The following is a 19,407-nucleotide window of genomic DNA, read 5'->3' as shown; positions in this document are numbered from 1 at the left end:
TATGTTATTTTTTCAAGTTAGAAATACAAGGTGCATATTTTCTGGTAATTAAGAGAGTGATTTCAAATTGGAACGGTTAAGAATGGAATTTCATTACTTGATATATAATGTTGAAAAATGTATTTATGAGTCATAGAGAACCGCGGCATAAGTCTTGTGAAATGGAAAACAATTAACAAATTGCTTTCTTATTGAGAACTTACATTTTATGTCAATTTGATAATATTCCCTTCAAGTGATTTTAAAATGGCAAATAAAAAGGATCTTGAAAAAATCCGGGAAATCCTAGACTAGACATAAAGAGTATTCTTAAAATGTTGTTTTTTTATCAATTAGAAAAGTGCTCCCGAAAATTTTGAACCAATCACTTTCAAAGTTTGATTTTTCACATCGACAGCTTTATTAAATTTTTAGTTAAATTAAAAAAATAATTGTTTTTGATTTCTGTTTTTTTTTTAATTTTAAATGAGTAGGAACAGGTACATCAAAGGTGCCTGTTCAACATTCAACATTCGGCTGATTGAAACCAAAAATAAAAGATAAAAATCCGTGACAAGGTGCATATTTTGACTTTATGTTAGAAAAAGCAGTTGCAGTAGCCTCTCGCTCAATCGGCTCTTTTTCAATCGAGCGAAAAATTTTGTTGACAATTTTCACATTTAATTATGAAGCTAATTTGCTTAAATTCGCTGTAATTCTTCCTATTTTATCGTGATTCTTTATAATTAAGCGCTTTTTGTGGAGTTTACAAAGGCTTTGACGCCCAAATCTATCGATAAACCGGATGACATTTCGCCCCAAATGCCCATTTCAGAGAAAGCCTACTGTATGTTACCCTAATATCAGATAGTATACTTTGAGCTTTTTTATTTAAAGTAAACTTAATACAGTAGACTCTCTCAAATTCGGGCATATGGGACCGAAATGTCAGCCGATTTAGACAGAAATTCGGGCGCCAAACTTTTTGAAATGCAACTATTTTTTATTGATGTGCATATAGATAGATATTGAGTTTACACACTCATATGTAACGTAAATTGTATGAAAATCCCTCAATAATGCAAAATAACATCAAAACTAAGACAAAAAACCATGCCAAATTTGAGCATATTTTGATTCATTTGATAATCATAATCCAACTTGAAAAAAATGACAACAAACTTTTTTCAAATGTAACCGCTGCCCGAATTAAAAAGTAGCCCGATCTTAAAAGAGCCGAATTTGCGAGAGTCTACTGTAACTACTGTACGTCACTGTAACATCAAATGAGTAAGCAATGGGCGGGGCTTACTTTAAATGTCAAATTACATATTACAATGCACGAATTGTGCATAAAAAAATTGTAGTAAACAAGCTTATTTGCAGCTTGCACTATTCTTATTTTTTTTCAAAAATAAAATACTTATTTAATTCTGAATGTAAATAAAACAAATTGAAAATCCATAAAATACTTCTTATCATTTATTACATTTTTTACACGGGGTTTTGTGTAATATTTAACCCACTCATGTCTCTATCGCCGTCTAGCGGAAAATTGTGCGAAAGTCTCTGGCACGTTTGGCGTTTGGGAAAAAAATATCTCACGGGAAAAAATTGGTTGTGGTGCAAAAAACTGGTGTTTTTGTGATTATTTGGTTGTTTGATGCTCTCAGATGATGGCCACGATAAATCTCAATCCTAAGAAAAGTCCAAATTTAATGGAAAATCATTCCGGGAATCAATGGGTGAAGTTAAATGTAGGGGGAACGTACTTTCTGACCACCAAAACAACCCTCTCACGAGATCCCAGCTCCTTCCTCTCCAGACTCATCCAGGAGGACAGCGATTTGATCTCTGATAAGGTGAGTCTATTCTGTAGATATTTTCACCCACACCATGGTCCAAGTGTTATGGCAAGGTGCCAGAAAAGTGCAATTTATGAAGCACTTTCAGTGTCATTCTGCAAACAAAGGCTCGCACGATTGGAGGCAGAACACCCCCGAAGACCTCACAGTACTTGTGATTCTATTTATAGCCCTTTTTTATTAGAAATACGAACTGGAATTTCGATGCATACTGGCAGATTTTCTTTTTTGAACGGAATTGCATTTGGAACATTTCTCTGGGATTTCCAAGGGTTGAAGATTGTTTTTTGTTGGCTCAATCCCAAAAATCCAATTCCGGAGATGACTTGCCAAATCCTTGTACAATAATCATCTATCTTGGTTTCAGGATGAGAACGGTGCATATCTCATTGACAGAGATCCAAGGTACTTTGCCCCCGTGCTCAATTACTTGCGTCACGGGAAGCTCGTCTTAGACGGCCTCTCCGAGGAGGGTGTGCTCGAGGAGGCAGAATTCTACAATGTGACCCATTTGATAACTCTCCTGCGGGAGAGTATCTCGAGTAGAGACACGAGGCCTGCCTTAGATAAGAAGAAAGTCTACAGAGTTCTCCAGTGCCAGGAGAACGAACTCACTCAGGTAAGAGCTCCCTAATAGTGAACCCTTAAACTTAACGCCCTTATGTCCTAGACACACTTACGACTTAAGCCGAGAGACGACTTAGTGGAAACTGATGAAAATGAAGTTTAATCATTATTTCGAATATATAATTACGCTAAGCCGTCTCGGCAAATCCTCAGGTCTGTAAAGCCCTTATTCCCTTCTGAAGTAGCCCTTTAAAGAGCTTCATTTGAGCCCTATCCCGGTAAAGCTGAATTAATTGAGCCTTGTGCCTTATTCCTCGTGAATTTATTCAAATATTTAGACACGGAATTTTTCAATTTTTGAAATTATTAGAACGATTCATCTTTCCAAAAATTGTAAACCGTCTTTTGCTAATATTTGATCGAAATACAATAACGAACACTTTTGTTAATTATTCGAATAAACGTTTGTAAAAAGAACAAAACTTTTTCGTGATTGATAATTTTACGAACAAACCAAAAAAAATACGAATTTATTAGTGGACTATTTCTTACCGGACTGTAACGCGAGCCGATTTCCCGTTTTTTGCCTAAAAATGTCTTAGCTCAGGAATTAATTGGATTCCTGGTAAATTAAAAATTGTATTAAATACAGTCTTAAAAAAAACTGTAGATCTAAAAGGCATGAAATAAAGTGAAATCTAAATATAATCTAATCCTGGCAAATCAGAAAATTGTTAAATTAGGTTTGTTAAATTAGGGTAAATGTGCCAAATTCCGGCCAGCTTGCAATTTCGGCCACCTTTTGTGCTCCTCAAATTTCCATGAATTTTTAGTTTTTATATACTCTTGAGATTATACAATGCAAAAAATAACAAAAAATGTAGCTACGACAAACGAGATGACGAAAAAACGCTTTGGGAGAATTCCCGAAAGGCAAAAATCTATGAGAATGAATCTGGCCGAAATAGGCCACCAAAGCTATGTCTATATTTTTATTCATTTTAAAATGTATTAAGAATGATTTTAGAGCAAATAAAGACGCTAAACTGTCTACAAGATTCCAAACAACACTCCTTAAGAAGAAGGAATACAAAAATCAATTTGTAATAAAAAAATATTACATTTTAAACTTGAGACTTTAGCGCTTGCATGCAACTATGCCGAAATTTGGCACACTTACTCTAGAAATTTATTGATTCTAAAAAGGCAAAATGTTGTTTTTATTAGAGCCCCGTCAAATAATTTCGTCAGATATCTTCCAGATTTTCGCAGAAAATATCTACATCTCTGCTGAAAATCTGTAGATATTCCTACGAATTTTCTTTGGGCTTGGGACAAAATTCGTCAGAAATTTTTGCAGATTTTCTGACGAATCCTGGTGCATATTCTGACGAATTCCTGTAGATATTTTGCCGATTTTCTGTAGATTTTTCTACATTCCAGACTTTCCAGACAGCTGTGTCAGAAAAGATGGAATATTTTTCATTTTTGTTTGCAAAATTCAATAGAGTTATTCTTGGTGATATCACAGTGTTTATATAAAATAAAGAATTCTGCGACGCCGTGTTATAAGTAGAGAATAGTGAAGTGAAAACTTTAAGCAGAGTGTCGACCTAAATTTCGTGTTTTTGTACCATTCCATGGGCGATTTTTCAGAAATTAGTATTTTTGTCTTGAATCTTTTTACTCATCTAAAATGTTTAATCGGAAATGCTTGTTAAACAGAGCATACCATTTTCTTTGTAACTGCTGCAGTTTCTTGATAAATCAACAATATTTTTGTTGAGACAATGGAGACTATGCAGATTTCCTATGCGGAAATTCTGCCGAAAATCTACAGAATTTTTCAAAATGTAATAGAATATACCGTTACAATTCAAAAAATCTCAGAGTAAAATCGGCAGGTAGAGCAATGATTTTACGGGAGTATTCTAATTTTCCTCTGAATATCCACTCCGAGTCACGAAGATAAGAAAAAAATTAAACGATTTAGGTTAGTGTGCCAAATTTCGGCATAGTTGCATATAAGCACCGAAATCCTAAGTTTGAAATGCAATATTTCTAATTCATATTGATATTTTTTGTTACTTCCTTTTCGGGAGGGTTGTGAAAACTAGTTGAAAACCTTGAAAACTAGTTTATCATCTTTGTTTTCTTCAAATCACTTCCTAAAATATTGAAAAATTAATAAAAATATAGACATTGCTTTGGGTAGTATTCCGGCCACTTTGAGTGAAATTCCGGCCACCTTTTTTCTGGTCACCTTTTGTAACGCAACGGATAGAAAATTTCAAAACGTCAAACGGAACGAGTTTAATATTTAGTTTAATACGTTTATATGACCCACGAGCCCTGAGATCTAACGTGTAATTTGTCCTGAAGACCTGAAGAGTAGCATCTCAAATTTACGCGCAGATTCCCGTAGCAATTTGACCTTCCTGAACTCTTCCAATGACTTTTTCACATCATCTTTTTCATAGAAGCGATGGTTTTTTCTCTGGACATTGTAGAACTCAGAAATTGAAAAAAAAAAAAACATAAAATGAACAAGAAATTTAGGAAAGCAAAAGATGTTGCCGGAATAGGCAACACTACCTCGCCGGAGAGACGCTCACAAAGTATATACTTTTTTACGCGAAATACAGGATCCAGCTGGGAAATTTTACCCGAAATTTAAAGATTGATTCACTATTAACATAAACAGAAACAGTCTTTAACCCTTTAAGGACGAGAGGATATCCGCTGAACGAAATTCAATGAAATCAAGTTTCCTTTCATGTTTTGCCCTAAATAAGCAATTCGTGGTTAAAAAAAATTTTCCAGCACCTAGGAGTCTTGGAAAACTATGTGACATATATGTTCCAATCGTCCATAAAGGTAAAAAAACACACAAAATTTTCCGGGTGGTTAAATTACTCTTTTGCTTTATTATTTTCGTGAGGTAAACGAAATAAACAATTTATTGAAAATGTTATCGATTGTGAAAATGACCATTGAAGTACAAGTTTAAAAATCAGGCGATGAAAGGTTTAATTCCAAAGGAAAAAAATATATATCGTATATACCTCTAATTTTTGGCCTCGGACAAGTATGAGAAAACTGATAAACAAAAATTTTAGTATTTCCTAGATTGTAAAGAATCTCAACTAAAACAAATAAAACTCCAATCACATTTTTTACATAATTTCATATTTTTATTGTAGTCTTCCAAACTCCAAACAGTTTCGAGTACTAATAACACACAGATAAATTTTGCATTCCTCACAAATTCAGCTGGTCCTATTTTCTTTTTTCTAAGATAGCACAATGTGCATCTACGCCTTTCTTTAGTTTGTGGGCTCTTGCGGGAAATGGATAGCACTTCTAATGCTTTCAAATCTGTGCCTAGTCATGGTGGATGCAATGAAAGGAACGTGGAACGCCCATGTTAGGAGAAATGGACCAGTAGTCGCGAAAATGATTCCATGACAAAGGGAATGCCCTTCCGTTTGGTGTATATTTACATCTGTTCCAGGATTAACGCAGAAAGATCTGAGAAGCAAATAGTTGCTAGAAAAATGCTCTAAGGCGTTAATTCTATATCTTGGAACTTATGCTTCACAACTCCGGAAGGATACGTAGATTTCTCGTGCTCAATTAGTGTGAAATCTTTCGACCACCTCAGGCGTGGTTCAGTCTTCTTCTCATTCTTCATTGCATGAGCCACACTATCGCGAATCCTTCGGGTTTTCGTAGGAACCTCAGAAATGTTGAGCTTCACACGCAAATAGACATTCCGCTGGAGCCGAAGGTTGTTTCAGCAGTGAAGCATTCTGTACGGGGACTTCACAGTCTACTTCATCACCGTCTTGTTCCAAAAATGTTATATCTTTCTCATCTCGGACAATATTGTCCTCATTATCGCTGTTTTCCGGACATAAAATGTGGAATACTCCATGCTGGTTGATGGCAAAAATCTTTTTCCTTTGAGAAGTTATCTAGAAGATAAATACATAAGAATTATAATGTTTACGTAGAACTATTTCATAAATTATTGAAATATTACCTTTTCTAACCAATATTACACTGAGGAACTTGATATAATCACACAAGTTTTTTACAAATAATTGAATATTTTATGCACAAATAAGCAAAACAAAGAGATATTCCAACCTCAAGCCTTGGAAAATCCAACAGAGACGGATTCGGTGTTTTTTACCTCTATGGACGATTGGAACATATATGTCCCATGAAATTCAAGAAGCTTTCCTGAAAATACCAATTCATGATAATTTTCACAATGAATAAAAATATTATGTGCAGTTATTGTAGTTTATAGATCTGAAAGGGTTTTGCTTAAAAAAAAATTGTAAATATAAAAAAAATCCAAAATTCATTGACCAATTCGAGAACTTGAAAATTCTACATTTTTGAGCTTAAATATTTAATATATACCTAATAGCTAGAGATTTGCAAAAAATATACTAGATTTCTATATCCTTCTACTTTATGATTATGTATAAATATTAGAAATAAGTATCCGTAAATTGTCAGGAAAAATAATTTCTTCTATGGGACACCGGTGTTCCAATCGTCCTTAAAGGGTTAACGAAAACTAATCAATTTTCATGAAAAATACCGAAAAAAACCTTCTGCACTTCACCACAAATCACAAGACTGGTAGAAACACAATCAATCTGTCACATTTTCTGTAAGACTCTTTCCACACTGAGTTTTTATAACGCGATTTCAATTCAAATTAAACCTAAAATTAAACGATTTTTGTGTTAATACATCTTAAAATGAATAAATATTTAAAAGCAAAATGAATTCATTGACTATTCGAAGATTACATACATAATTTTTATTTAATTTATTTCCATGGCCGAAATTACACTCAAAGTGGCCGAAATTAGAAGCTGGTCGAAATTTGGAACACTTCCCCTATATTACTGCTAAAGTATTTCAGGCATTGTTTTTGTTGTGGGTGATTTATAAATCGGTTCAAATCGGTTGTGAACCGGTAATGAATCGGTTATGAACCGATAAGTAATTTTTGTCCCCAATTGATTGAAATTTTTGACATCTTCAATTTCAGTTCAAATTCAAAATACATTTTACAGGGCATCCTGAGTTTGTCCACATTAAGAACATTATGTATATCTACAATAAGCTCAAATAGGCTTATAGCTGTTTCTTTTTTATTACTTGAAGCTTGTGTCTACGATGTCAGACGGATGGCGTTTTGAGCAATTGGTGAACATCGGAACTCAGTACAACTATGGCTCTGAGGAGAATGCCGAATTTCTCTGTGTTGTCTCCAAGGAGTGCTTAACTCCGCTAGTTGGACGGGAGCAAGAGTCCAATGATCGGGCAAAAGTGCTACAGCAGAAAGGCTCTCGAATGTAATACTCTAATTCTCTCTCTCGGTCTGTGCAAAGCACAAAACAAGTTTAAAAAAAAAAGAAGAACAACAGAACCTCTGCAACATATTCAACATTGTCTTGCCAAGGAGGACGTCGGAGATTGCATTATGGGAATGGCAAATACAGGAGCAGTATAAACTCCAAGTTAGTTGGATAATTTTGTACTTTTCCGTTTTTTTGAAAGGGCAAAATTCTGTCCATTTGTAATGTTGATAAAGAGAAAACAAAAACGAAATGCATTAGACACGGAAAAAACTTTTTGGTAGCATTTTTAAGACCATTTGCAATTGATAACTTCTTTTTATTTCTTGTCTGAGATACTAGACCATCTCGTAGAGAAACCCACAAGAACATAACTTTTAAGTAATATACAAGAGATGTATAATTTTAAAATAATTTTAGCCAGGTAGGTACGGAAGAAAGAATAAGAAAACCGTTGTATTGATAGATGAATAATATCCACCTAAAATGCAATGCACCGAAAGGATAAAATAAATGAATGAGAAATAGATTAAAAAAAAAAAAACTTGGTACAGAAAAAAACAGTCTTATTCTGCCAAACACCCTTATTTATATAGATCGCGAAGCAAAACTAGAAAAATGGATAAGTTTGTATTGTTTTATTATTATTATTATTTTTTTTTGAAGAAAATCGATTTTGTAAAAATAAAAAAATGTAACGTTACAATAGAAAAAATGAGAATATTACAAATAAAATGAAATGAGAATACATTATATGCGTTTTTTATTTTTATTGAATTTTTAATAAATTTAACAATTTTTTTATTACCCCTTTAAAATCCGGTGCAAAAAATCACGTTAAAACCCAGAATGGCATAAAATGCCAAGTCGATTTTTTATAGGTAAAATACGTATTTTCAATATTGTTTTTTTTTTAAATAATGTTCAACGCACAATAAATTTTGTTTTGTAAATATGTTCTTGACATTTTAATAAGAGTGAGTGAAACTGAGAACTAGTCATCTCGCTCTCTCTCGTAGGAAATTTTGAAAACATGTTTACAAACAAAAGCTATTGTGCGTTGGTCATAATGCTCAGCGCACAATAATTTTTATTTTGTAAACATGTTTTAGAAATTTTCTATGAGAGTGAGCCAGATGACTAGATTTACATTTCATTCACTCTAATAGAAAATTTTGGAAATATGTTTACAAACAAAAATTATTGTGCACTGGGCATAATGCTTAACGCACAATAATCTTTGTTTTGTAAACATGTTTTTGACATTTCAATGAGAGTGAATGAAACAGAGATCTAGTCATCTCGCTCTCTCTCGTAGGAAATTTTGAAAACATGTTTACAAACAAAAGTTATTGTGCGTTGGTCATAAGACTAATGCCCAACGCACAATAACTTTTGTTTGTAAACATGTTTGCAAAATTTCCTATGAGAAAGAGCGAGATGACTAGATCTAGATCTCACTCACTCATTGAAATGTCAAAAACATGTTTACTAAACAAAAGTTATTGTGCATTGGGCATAATGCTCAACGCACAATAACTTTTGTTTGTAAATGTGTTTTCAAAATTTCCTATGAGAATGAGCGAGATGACTAGATCTAGGTCTCACTCATTCTCATTGAAATATCAAAAACATGTTTACTAAGCAGAAGTTATTGTACGTTGGGCATAACAAAGCTTTCTAGTGTTTTGAAAATTTATTTTCTTCATTTTCGTATAAAATATCTTTATAATTTTTATAATTCTTCTTTCATATAAGCATTAAATGCCATATTAGACCAGATTCGAATTAATTTTCCACTACAAAAAACAGAAAATTAATTCGAATCTGGTACGAACGTAACCTAAAATATGTATGAAAATTGCGACTGGCATTTTACGTCAAATTGGTATTTTGCGCCCGATTTTTAGTTTTTTAGAAATATTATGGACTCTATTCTGCGAATAAAGATAAAGTTTCAAAATAAAGATTTGGCATTCTGCGATCTTGGATAAAAAGTCGAAGAAACGCAAATAAAGATTTCAATATCCAAACTGTCACTTATGCCTTGTCATTTTGGCAGATATAGGCAGATATGGAATTTAGGAGATATTTTTTCTAGTTAATTTTCACGACAATGAATGGAAATTTTCTTTTAAAATTGTGGTGGACGAGGTAAATCTTTCGGGTGGTATGAAATAGCTTAAAAAATTGACATCTTTAAGCGCAAAAGTCCTGGAAATAATTTCACTTTTCATACACTTCTTAGGTTACTTTGAGAAAAAAATATTTTCGGAACAAAAAGAGCTTGAAATTGATTGAACACCAAGAAATCAGAGGGAATGTTTTATAAATTTTAGACGATTGGATTAAGGTACAGAAACCCCGAATTTCATGTTCAATTGTTTTTAATGTAGATTTATGAGTGCATTTTTCAAAAAATTTCTTAGATGGATTTACCGGTTTAAGAATTAGGAAACATCTGGCAGCAAAACAAGTCAAAAATTAAAATTTTGACTAACTACTACATACTGAGATGCAAGGGATCCCTTCAACTTCAAGTCAGTCATAGAGAACCCAGATAACTCTCAGCTACCGGTTCATCCGGTTCATCACTGTCATTGTCATTAGATGGAAAAAGAATGATCACTGTGTTATAAAACGTATGAGGTTCTAGTCGAGGAAATTCCTCTAGATCCTAAACCTGAAGCTTCCAATCATAAAAAAAAGCAAACTGGACGTTCTTAGAAAAAGTCTAGCCGGACTCATTCAAATTAAAACGGAACGCCAGGCATAAAGAAGAGAAAGTGAGATGATTGAATGAGAAAAGCTTGGGAACTCCTTGGCGAGCCCTAGGGTAAATGTCCTAATTCAAAACCATTTCCAGACGCTTTAACTTTGACAGAAGATTAAACATATTAAATTCATATTTTTTCTGAAGAGAATTACATAAATTTGCTTCTAGACTCTTCTAGAAAGTTACTGTTTTGTGAAAATTCTTTAGATATAATTCGAAAACTTCTAAAATACAAGAAAAATATGCGAGCGTAAAATGCTTCCATTGGAAACCATATTAATCCAAATGGAAACAAGGGAAAGTTTCTAATGGGAGACAAACTGTGTAAGTGAAACCGCGACGAAAGGCTTCCAAAACCTTGTTGAGTTGCTCTTGAGTGCAGGATTTGTTCTTATTCCTGGTATTTTGGGTATTTTCTCCTTTCCCATCTAAAACAATAAGAAAATCTCTCCAAAAAAATCATATTTCCGAGGTTTCCTATTAAAGCATTTGCAGACACTTCAGAAAAACCCTTTTTGTTTACGAAATAGGTAATTATTTCATTTAAAAACTTCACGTATCGTTAATAATGAAGATTATCACTTAATTTAACTAAAATTAGCCGGAAATGTGACATTAAATGTTAAACAAAATGAATAAACAATAATCACTTTACTGTGTTTTTCATTGGAAAACATGGTCGATCGACGAAAAATTCGAAGGTGGAAAGGTAAACTTTTAATTTTTCTGAAAAAATTAACAAATTAAAATTTGTGAATATGAATGGATTTTTGCTTTATTTGGAGCAAAATTAACTAAATAATGAAATTGTTGTATAGAAAATATATAAATATAATAATTTAGTACTGTATTTATCGTTTCCATTTAGATTTATCCATATTTTCCTTTATGATGTTTCCATTTGGAGCAGCGAAAAATTTCCATTTGGGGCAGGTTTTGAATTAGCTTAATTTACCCTACCTTTAACAATTTCTAAAAATAAGAAATGGATACATAAGGGTACAAAGGATCATTTCTCGCTAATACCAACGATTTTAACTGCTCGAACTCCAAGAGAGAGCAGTTTCCACAATCTTTGTTGTACTATAAGATTTAGAGAATAAATTCAGTTCAGTTTTTTACAGTAGACTCTCACTCAATCGGCTCTTTTTCAATCGGGCGACAAATTTTGTTGACAATTTTCACGTTAAATTATAAAGCTAATTTGCTCAAATTCGCTGTAGTTTTTCCTATTTTATCATGATTCTTTATAATTGAGCGCTTTTTGTGGAATTTACAAAGGCTTTGACGCTCAACTCTATCGCTAAACCGGATGACATTTTGCCCCATATTTTCCCGATTGAGAGAGAGTCTGAGTCTACTGTTTCAGAAAACAAAATCAAAATTTTATCAAAATTTTACCTTCTTCTGAAATAGTACATCTTTTCGAAGTATGACTGAATATAAGTATTTTTTGTTGAAATAAAAAAAATAAAGTTGTATTTATTGTATTCCTAGTGTATTAGCGTATTACCCTCGTTATACTGCCTCTGCATCCTTAAATTTTCTAATAAATTAAAAGATTTTCCATGGCTTTAATGCTTTTCAAACGAGTTTCAAAACGCAAATAGAGATTTCAAAGCACCTCGACACCACATTTGAAATCTAGAATATTGAGGTTAGAATCACCTTGAAATCTCTTGGGCGCAGAATACCAAATCTTGAAATATTTTTATCCAAGCTAAAAATAAAGATATTTGACAGCATTATGCTCAACGCACAATAACTTTTGTTTGTAAATATGTTTTCAAAATTTCCTATAAAAGAAAACGAGATAACTATATCTCTATTTCATTCACTCTCATTGAAATGTCAAAAACATGTTTACAAAACAAAAGTTATTGTGCGTTGGGCATTATTTTGAAATCTTGTTTGTAGAATACCAAATCTTTATCTTTATCTTTATTTCTTTATCTTTATCTTTATCTTTATTCGCAGAATAGAGCCCATTGTCTTTAAAAAATATTTTTTAAAGACAATGATATTATACTCATGTAAGATTTCCCTGCTGTAAAACATTAAAAAAATTGGAGTAAAATGCTACCTTATTGGGTTTTAAAGTGTTAAAATTGAAGGTTTTTTAGCGGTTTTGATTTTCTGCATAAAATGGAAATGGATTCTTACAGATGGCGCTGATGGAACTTTAAAGAGTGTCTCGGCTATATTTGAAGTGTAACGTATTTCTGTCTGTGAATTAAATTCAGAAATTTTGCAGCAGAAATAAGGATTTTGAAGATTTAATTAAATCAGGAGCATTATATTGAGATTTTATTAGGGCACAAGTCACAGGAAATCTTCCTAACATTTTTTCTTTACCATTTACTGCCAACATTTTCTTGAATAAATATTTTGCCTCCAAGAAATGTCTCCGGATTCACAGTAGACATGTTCGCAGAACATTTGCACCGTCGACAATTTTTTTATAGGGACAATCAAGTGAAAGTGTGTTTTTGTTTTTGTGAAACAGATTTTTCGCCAGAATCTTTGTAAATTTGTGTGAAAATGACTGAGGAAATCGATGACTTGGAGTTTTTTCAGCAGGATTTTACCACAGCCAGCAATTGGGAAATTTTTACTGCGCGTCTCGAGGAAATATTCCACGAATGGAAGCTTCCTTTTGTGTGTCTGGGAGAGAAATTGTCCAGGAATCAGCTGTCTCTCTGTGACTGGACAACATGCCAGGAGATTATTAATTTTGCAGATGTGGAGATGAAGATTGTGAGATTCACAGCAAAATTGGGTGATTCGGGAAAGAATGAGAGTGTTGGAAAAGATGAGGGCAGTCGTCAATGTCAGGCATTCATGGATCTCATGTCCCTGGACAATGATTACAGTATCCTGGATGAGGAAGTGGAAGGGAGTATGCATCCAATAGCGAGGTGGTATGGCTTGAGGGATTTTGTTGTTGTGGTATCCACAAAACAGCCAATTTACAATGAGAGTCAGATCCGGATACTGCTCAGTTCTGTCCACATTGCCGTGGCTGAGAGCAATTGTGAGGTGCCCGTTTTCATTGAGGTGATTGACAAGAGTCAGACCTATCCAATTTTCCTGGGAGTCTGTGAATTCCAGTCCACTCGCTTGTCTTTCGACGTGGTTCATCTCCAGACAACTCCACCGCAGTTCAAGTATCTCTCTGGACTCCTGGACATGTTCAAGGGGAAGATTGGGGTACAGTATGAGGATCCAGTGTCTGTCAGTGTTCGCCTCAGCTACAGACTCAATCAATTTGGAAGTGCTACTCGTTTTGGGAAATGGAGCAATTCTTTCGCGACAAATCCCTTTGATTTCCCCGAAGATGACGAGCAAGCTCCAAAAGATGATCAGGAACCATTTACCGTCCTGCCTTTTGGTGCCATGTGTGACCCTGTCGATGAACTGGTCATCTACTGTACTTGGCCAAATGTGGCAGATAATGTTGTCATAGATTCTCAAACTTACTCAGATTTTGATCCTCTGCTGGCTCCCAAATGGTCCCTCAGAGCTCGCTATCAGCCCCTTCCGGCATGCTTTCTCTCAGAAGTTCTCAAGGAATACCTCCACAATCTCGAGGTCATGACGACCTTATCAGAACTCCTTGGAGATTCAATCACGTCGACCGGTGCAGCTTTCGGGGTAAATCCTCTGGATGTCTTGACAGAATCAAAGATTCCCAGTCTCTCTTCTGTTCTGCCCACGTTGTCTCGTCGCCGAAAAGACAACCAGAAAAGCAGTGGACCAATCAGAGATGATCTCCTGATGAAGATGCTCTACTACCTCTTTCCGGACGCTCAAGAGAACTCACAACATCCCTACAATATTCCAGAAATTGAACCCTATGATCCGCTAAAGATCAAAAGTGCTCCTCCGGATTCACTCGTGCATCGTCTCAGTGCCCTTCTAGCTCTGTGCCAAGAGTACTTTGGAGGCAAAAAGGCTGTTGCACATCTCTGGATGGAGTTTGCACAGGAGATGAGATATCGCGTCGAAAGGTGCATTCCTATTCCTGGGTAAGTGAATTTTCCTCTATTTTCTTCCAATCTGATGAAATATCTTGAACAAGTTTTCGGATAAGACTCTAATTGGAGAGTATACCCAATTTAAATGTTACTGAAATAACTTCGAATGCAGTGAACATAATGCTAAGCGAAAAACTATTTTTAGCTTTTTTCTACTGTATTTCAAGCAGGCCTTGCGATCGTTGCGGCAATTGACAAATTTTATTAAAATTCTAGGACTACTTGAGTGCAGTAGGTCACTGATCTAAAACTTTTGACGTGAAACAATTAAATTTTTAAAAAAATGAGGCTGCTTAGCTTCAAATACTGCATTGTGAAATTGGGAAAATCTATTTTGAACGTCTTTTGAAAAAAAAAATGTGCAAAATGGTCTTAGACACAATTTAAAAGGAGTGAATTTTCAATTCTTCTGAGATGCGATGAAAAAATAAAATAGCCAATTTTCTATTTTACGTTTTATAGTAAGGTGGGGTAACTGGATCGTTTTCCGAAGAGTGCTACTTAAACGCTTGTTTTTGGACTGATGATTTTTTTTACTTCTTCTAAATCCATAGAATTATTCACTGTTTCATTCAGAAACATAATATAAAAAAAATTATCAAAAATATTAAAGAAAATTTATAAAATAATGATAATACTGAAATAAGTCAGCATGCACTAACTGGGTCGCCTTTTCGCTAATTGGATTAAATGGTCTTTTAATTGGATCACTCAATTTACAAGCATATATAAAATTTCCTCGCAAAAACCCAAAAATTATTTTTTTGTTTTTCCAGACTAAAATTTATATTCAAAAATAACCTTAATTCAATTTAATTCATCGACGAGTGTAAAAAAAAATATAATCTCATGAGAAATTAAAAACCTAGGTTTGTAAATAAATTAAATTTAATTCAAATTAAATTAAAATTCTATCAACATCAATTTAAATTCCATTTAAACTAATTCTGAAGTAGTCAAATTCAATTTAAGCTCAATTCAAATTCAAATTAAATTTGACATCAATAAAATTCTAATTAAATTCAAGTAGAATTCGAATTCAATTCAACTTCAATTCAAAAATCAAATTCAAATTCAATTCAAATTAAACTTAAACTCAATCACCATCAATTTAAATTCCTTAATTTAAATTAATTTAAATTAATCTTGAATTAAATTCAACTTCAAAACAAATTTCATTTAAAATTATTTCAAATTAAATTTAAACTGAATTCACAATTATTTTAAATTCCATTTAAATTAATTTTCAATTAAAATCAAATGCAATTCGAATTTAGCATCAATACAATCCAGATTAAATTCATGTTCAATTCAAATTCAATTCCACATCAATGTAAGTTCCAATTAAATCAATTTTGAATTAAATTCAAATTCAATTCCAATTCAATTCGACATCAATTTAATTTCAAATTCAATTCAAATTTAAAATTTAGTCCGGATTAAATTAAAATTTAATTCAAATTCAATTCACTTTTAATGCAAATTCAAATTCAATTCAAATTTAAAATTTAGTCCGAATTAAATTAAAATTTAATTCAAATTCAATTCACTTTTAATGCAAATTCAAATTCAAATTCAAATCAAATACAATTCAAATTCAATTAAAATTCAATTAAAATTCAATTCATATTCAATACAAAATTCAATTCAAATTGAATTCAAATTGAATTCAAATTCAATTCCAATTGAATTCAAATTCAATTTAGAGTAACTTCAAATTCAATTCCAATTAAATAAACAGTCAATTCCAATTGAATTAAAATTCAATTCAAATTTAAAATGTAGTCCGAATTAAATTAAAATGTAATTCAAATTCAATTCACTTTTAACGCAAATTCAAATAAAATACAATTCAAATTCAATTCATATTCAATACAAATCCAATTCAAATTGAATTCAAATTCAATTTAGAGTCACTTCAAATTCAATTCAAATTCAATTCAACTTCAATTCCAATTGAATTAATATTCAATTCAAAATCAATTAAAATTGAATTAAAATTCAATTAAAATTCAATTCCAATTGAATTAAAATTCAATTAAAATTAAAATTAAAATTCAAATTCAAATTCAATTTGTATTCAATTCAAATTCGATTCAAATTCAATTCAAATTCTATTCAAATTCTATACAAATTATGTTCAAATTCAATTCATCTGTGGCTTCCCATTCCCAGTCTGACCACCTTCATGTGCACATCGTCCATATATGTAAAAGTGATAGTGAAAGAATTCCCTGACACCCTTTTCCCACCAATTTTCATGTAGGAGTTTTATGATTTTGTAAATGAGTTATTTTTAAATCTATGTTTATATGTATATTGTAGACCTGAGGAAGGAGCCATTCAGCTTCGAAACGTTGACTAGAGTATAAAGAAGGAGAAGAACCAGGTCGAAATTCCGTGTTTTCTCTATTGCATCAAGTTATCGGCCGGATTCCATATAGTAAAATTCAATTCAAAGTCAATTTAAATTCAATTTAAATTCAATTTAAATTTATTCATATGGTTATTTTTCTAAATTTTATGTAATTCAAAGTTGTAAGAAACGAACACCCTATTTTTTCATGAATATATGAATTGAATTGAATTTTAACTCAATTAAAAAAAGAACGTTTCCTGAAAGATTAATCCTTTTCATCATAGTATATTGGCTGAACTAAGCCGCATGTAGTTCTTGATTAGAATGTTTTTATTACTTAAAATGTTATTTCTTCAATCGATTACACTTTGAAGTTATGAAATAAAATTTTCTACTGTTGAAGGCTTTAATTTAAAGCGAAGGATGGATTTTATTAGTTACATAGTCGATACTATCAATTTCTTGTAAAAAAAAGTTTCTATCAACATTGAAAAATAAAAATCCCTATTTGAATTACCTTTACTGTACAAAGAAGTCAGCTTGTAACTATATTATTTTAATATGAATTCAAGTAAAAAGGAATAATGAGCGAAGATGAGTAATAAGGAACGATACGTTCTTCGTTTTAGTGTATAATGCAGTACGACTCCGATAGAGTCAACCCTAAGAGATTTTAAACACTGTGAAAACTTAGAAGTAATACTTTTACTGTCCTGATTCATTCAGTCAGGTTTGGAATAACGTTTCAAAAAACGTCCTAAAAAAATAGGTCCTTCAGGATTATTGACCTTCCTTTAATAACACTATGCAACACTGATTTTGTCCCTGGGTTCTCTTGCTATTTTTTCTATTGCTTAGGTTAAGTGATTTACATTTTGATTTCATTTTGACTTCATTTTGCTTTTTGCGCCTGGAATCTAGGCAAAACAGGTTTTACCGGTTTTTGATACATGGGTGCTTATATCTCCGATTCTGCTGAATCGATTTATTTCCTAATGCGAAAATATTTGTATTTGTTTTCTTTTACATGCCCGATAATCATCTGGACAGATACAGTTCGTAAAACTGACACCAGGGGCGCTGTAGTCTCATTATATGTCAGAAAACATGGAAAAATTGAACTTTTTAGCAACTTTAATGAAAGATCTGCTCATTTTTAATTTTTTACAACCCATTTCGATTTTTTATTGCTCGTTTGTTTTTTTTTGCAAAAAACAATCTAAAAGAAAAGTTGTACATGAACGAAAATGTAGCTAATAAAATATCAAGCTCTATCAAACCCACAAAACAGATTGTTAAGGACAGTTTTAGTTTTCAAGATTATCTAATTATGGTCAGTAAAAAACCTAAATGTTTACAATAATGGGTCTAATTTATATATTTATGGCTCCAGCACACCTTTTAGATTAGAAAAATTTCATAAAGTCGAAATTGGATGCCTTCTCTTTCTCACTCGTTTTTGCATAATGTCTATCTCAATCGTTTGCACTCTTCTTCTTCTTTTAAACATCACAACAAATTCAATTTAGCTCAATCGGATTTGAACTACAAAGAATCAGATAGACATAATGCAAAACGTGGTAGAAAGAAAGGGACGTAAATTTTGATTTCATGAAATTTTCCTGATTTAAAAGGTGTGCCGGAGCCATTAACATCTAAAATTATAGCAGATAAATTGAAAAGCCCTTTATTTTTCCTTTGACAAAATTTGGACGATAATATCACTGTTTCAATATTTTTTGTTACTGCTCAGTTTTAACTTATTATTGCTCTTTTATACAAAATCAAGCACTTTTTGCCAACTAGCCAATCTGCTTAGGATTTAAAAGAATATTCTCACAAAATAGAATCATTCTTTGATATAGTTGTAGTTCGTCACATGGATACAAGGGGCGCTGTGGTCAAAAAACGTGTTCCAAAAGAAATAAATTGGATTAAGTATCTCAGCTCTAGAGCAACCGATAAGATTAAGTTATTAGGCAAAATTATAGAAGCTGGTTTATATTTCACTCATGGTCTTTCTGTAAGTTTAATTCAAATCCTAGATATTTATTTTATTCAAAACTACTGCACAACATCTCCCAAATTCAACTCTGAATCGAGTTTGCATGTATTCCGATTCTGCTTATGTTACGAATCTCACTTACAATAAGCTGATCCAGGCTTATCACTAGGTTTTCAGTTAAAAAAATACCTGATTAGGTGAGGAAGTTACGACAATTGCTGATTCAAGTGACGATATATACTTAGTAAATTTTATTTTTAATAACCTGTAGCTGAATTCTGTAACATTCTGGCAATGCCATATGACAAATTGCGTTCGAATTTCATTAGGGGAATTCTGTAATTTTCGTGGCATTGTCACGTGTGAGTTCGCAACCTGACAATGCCAATCGAGCTTTTTTGTCATATCATATGAGTTCGAAAATGCACTTCA

General features: G+C 32.5%; 3 protein-coding genes across 3 annotated transcripts in view; 2 read left to right on the top strand and 1 right to left on the bottom strand.

The window, feature by feature from the left end:
• The window catches only part of LOC129805707 (cell cycle checkpoint protein RAD17), a 197,637-nt gene that overhangs the window by 23,997 nt on the left and 154,233 nt on the right, over positions 1-19,407 (bottom strand). The window lies entirely within an intron of this gene.
• On the top strand, positions 1,522-8,551 carry LOC129805725 (BTB/POZ domain-containing protein KCTD5). The gene is made up of 3 exons (XM_055853838.1): positions 1,522-1,841; positions 2,212-2,463; positions 7,605-8,551. The coding sequence occupies exons 1-3, from the start codon at positions 1,653-1,655 to the stop codon at positions 7,797-7,799; spliced, it is 636 nt and encodes a 211-aa protein (XP_055709813.1). The 5' UTR covers positions 1,522-1,652; the 3' UTR covers positions 7,800-8,551.
• The window catches only part of LOC129805693 (rab3 GTPase-activating protein catalytic subunit), a 159,053-nt gene continuing 152,640 nt past the window's right edge, over positions 12,995-19,407 (top strand). Inside the window, exon 1 of the mRNA XM_055853776.1 lies at positions 12,995-14,602. Coding sequence (XP_055709751.1) covers positions 13,116-14,602 — 1,487 coding nt within the window. The 5' untranslated portion in view covers positions 12,995-13,115. The remainder of the gene's footprint in view (positions 14,603-19,407) is intronic.

Source organism: Phlebotomus papatasi, chromosome 3 (assembly GCF_024763615.1).
Source record: "Phlebotomus papatasi isolate M1 chromosome 3, Ppap_2.1, whole genome shotgun sequence".
Lineage (NCBI taxonomy): Eukaryota > Metazoa > Arthropoda > Insecta > Diptera > Psychodidae > Phlebotomus > Phlebotomus papatasi.
Note: the sequence above shows the minus strand (reverse complement) of the source record. Positions and strands in the feature narration are given on the sequence as shown.

Coding starts and splice junctions, on each gene's coding strand:
- LOC129805725 (XM_055853838.1), top strand. CDS start 1,653: ATGATGGCCACGATAAATCTCAATCCTAAGAAAAGTCCAAATTTAATG. Junction 1,842..2,211: donor GCGATTTGATCTCTGATAAG/GTGAGTCTATTC, acceptor TCTTGGTTTCAG/GATGAGAACGGTGCATATCT. Junction 2,464..7,604: donor AGGAGAACGAACTCACTCAG/GTAAGAGCTCCC, acceptor TATTACTTGAAG/CTTGTGTCTACGATGTCAGA.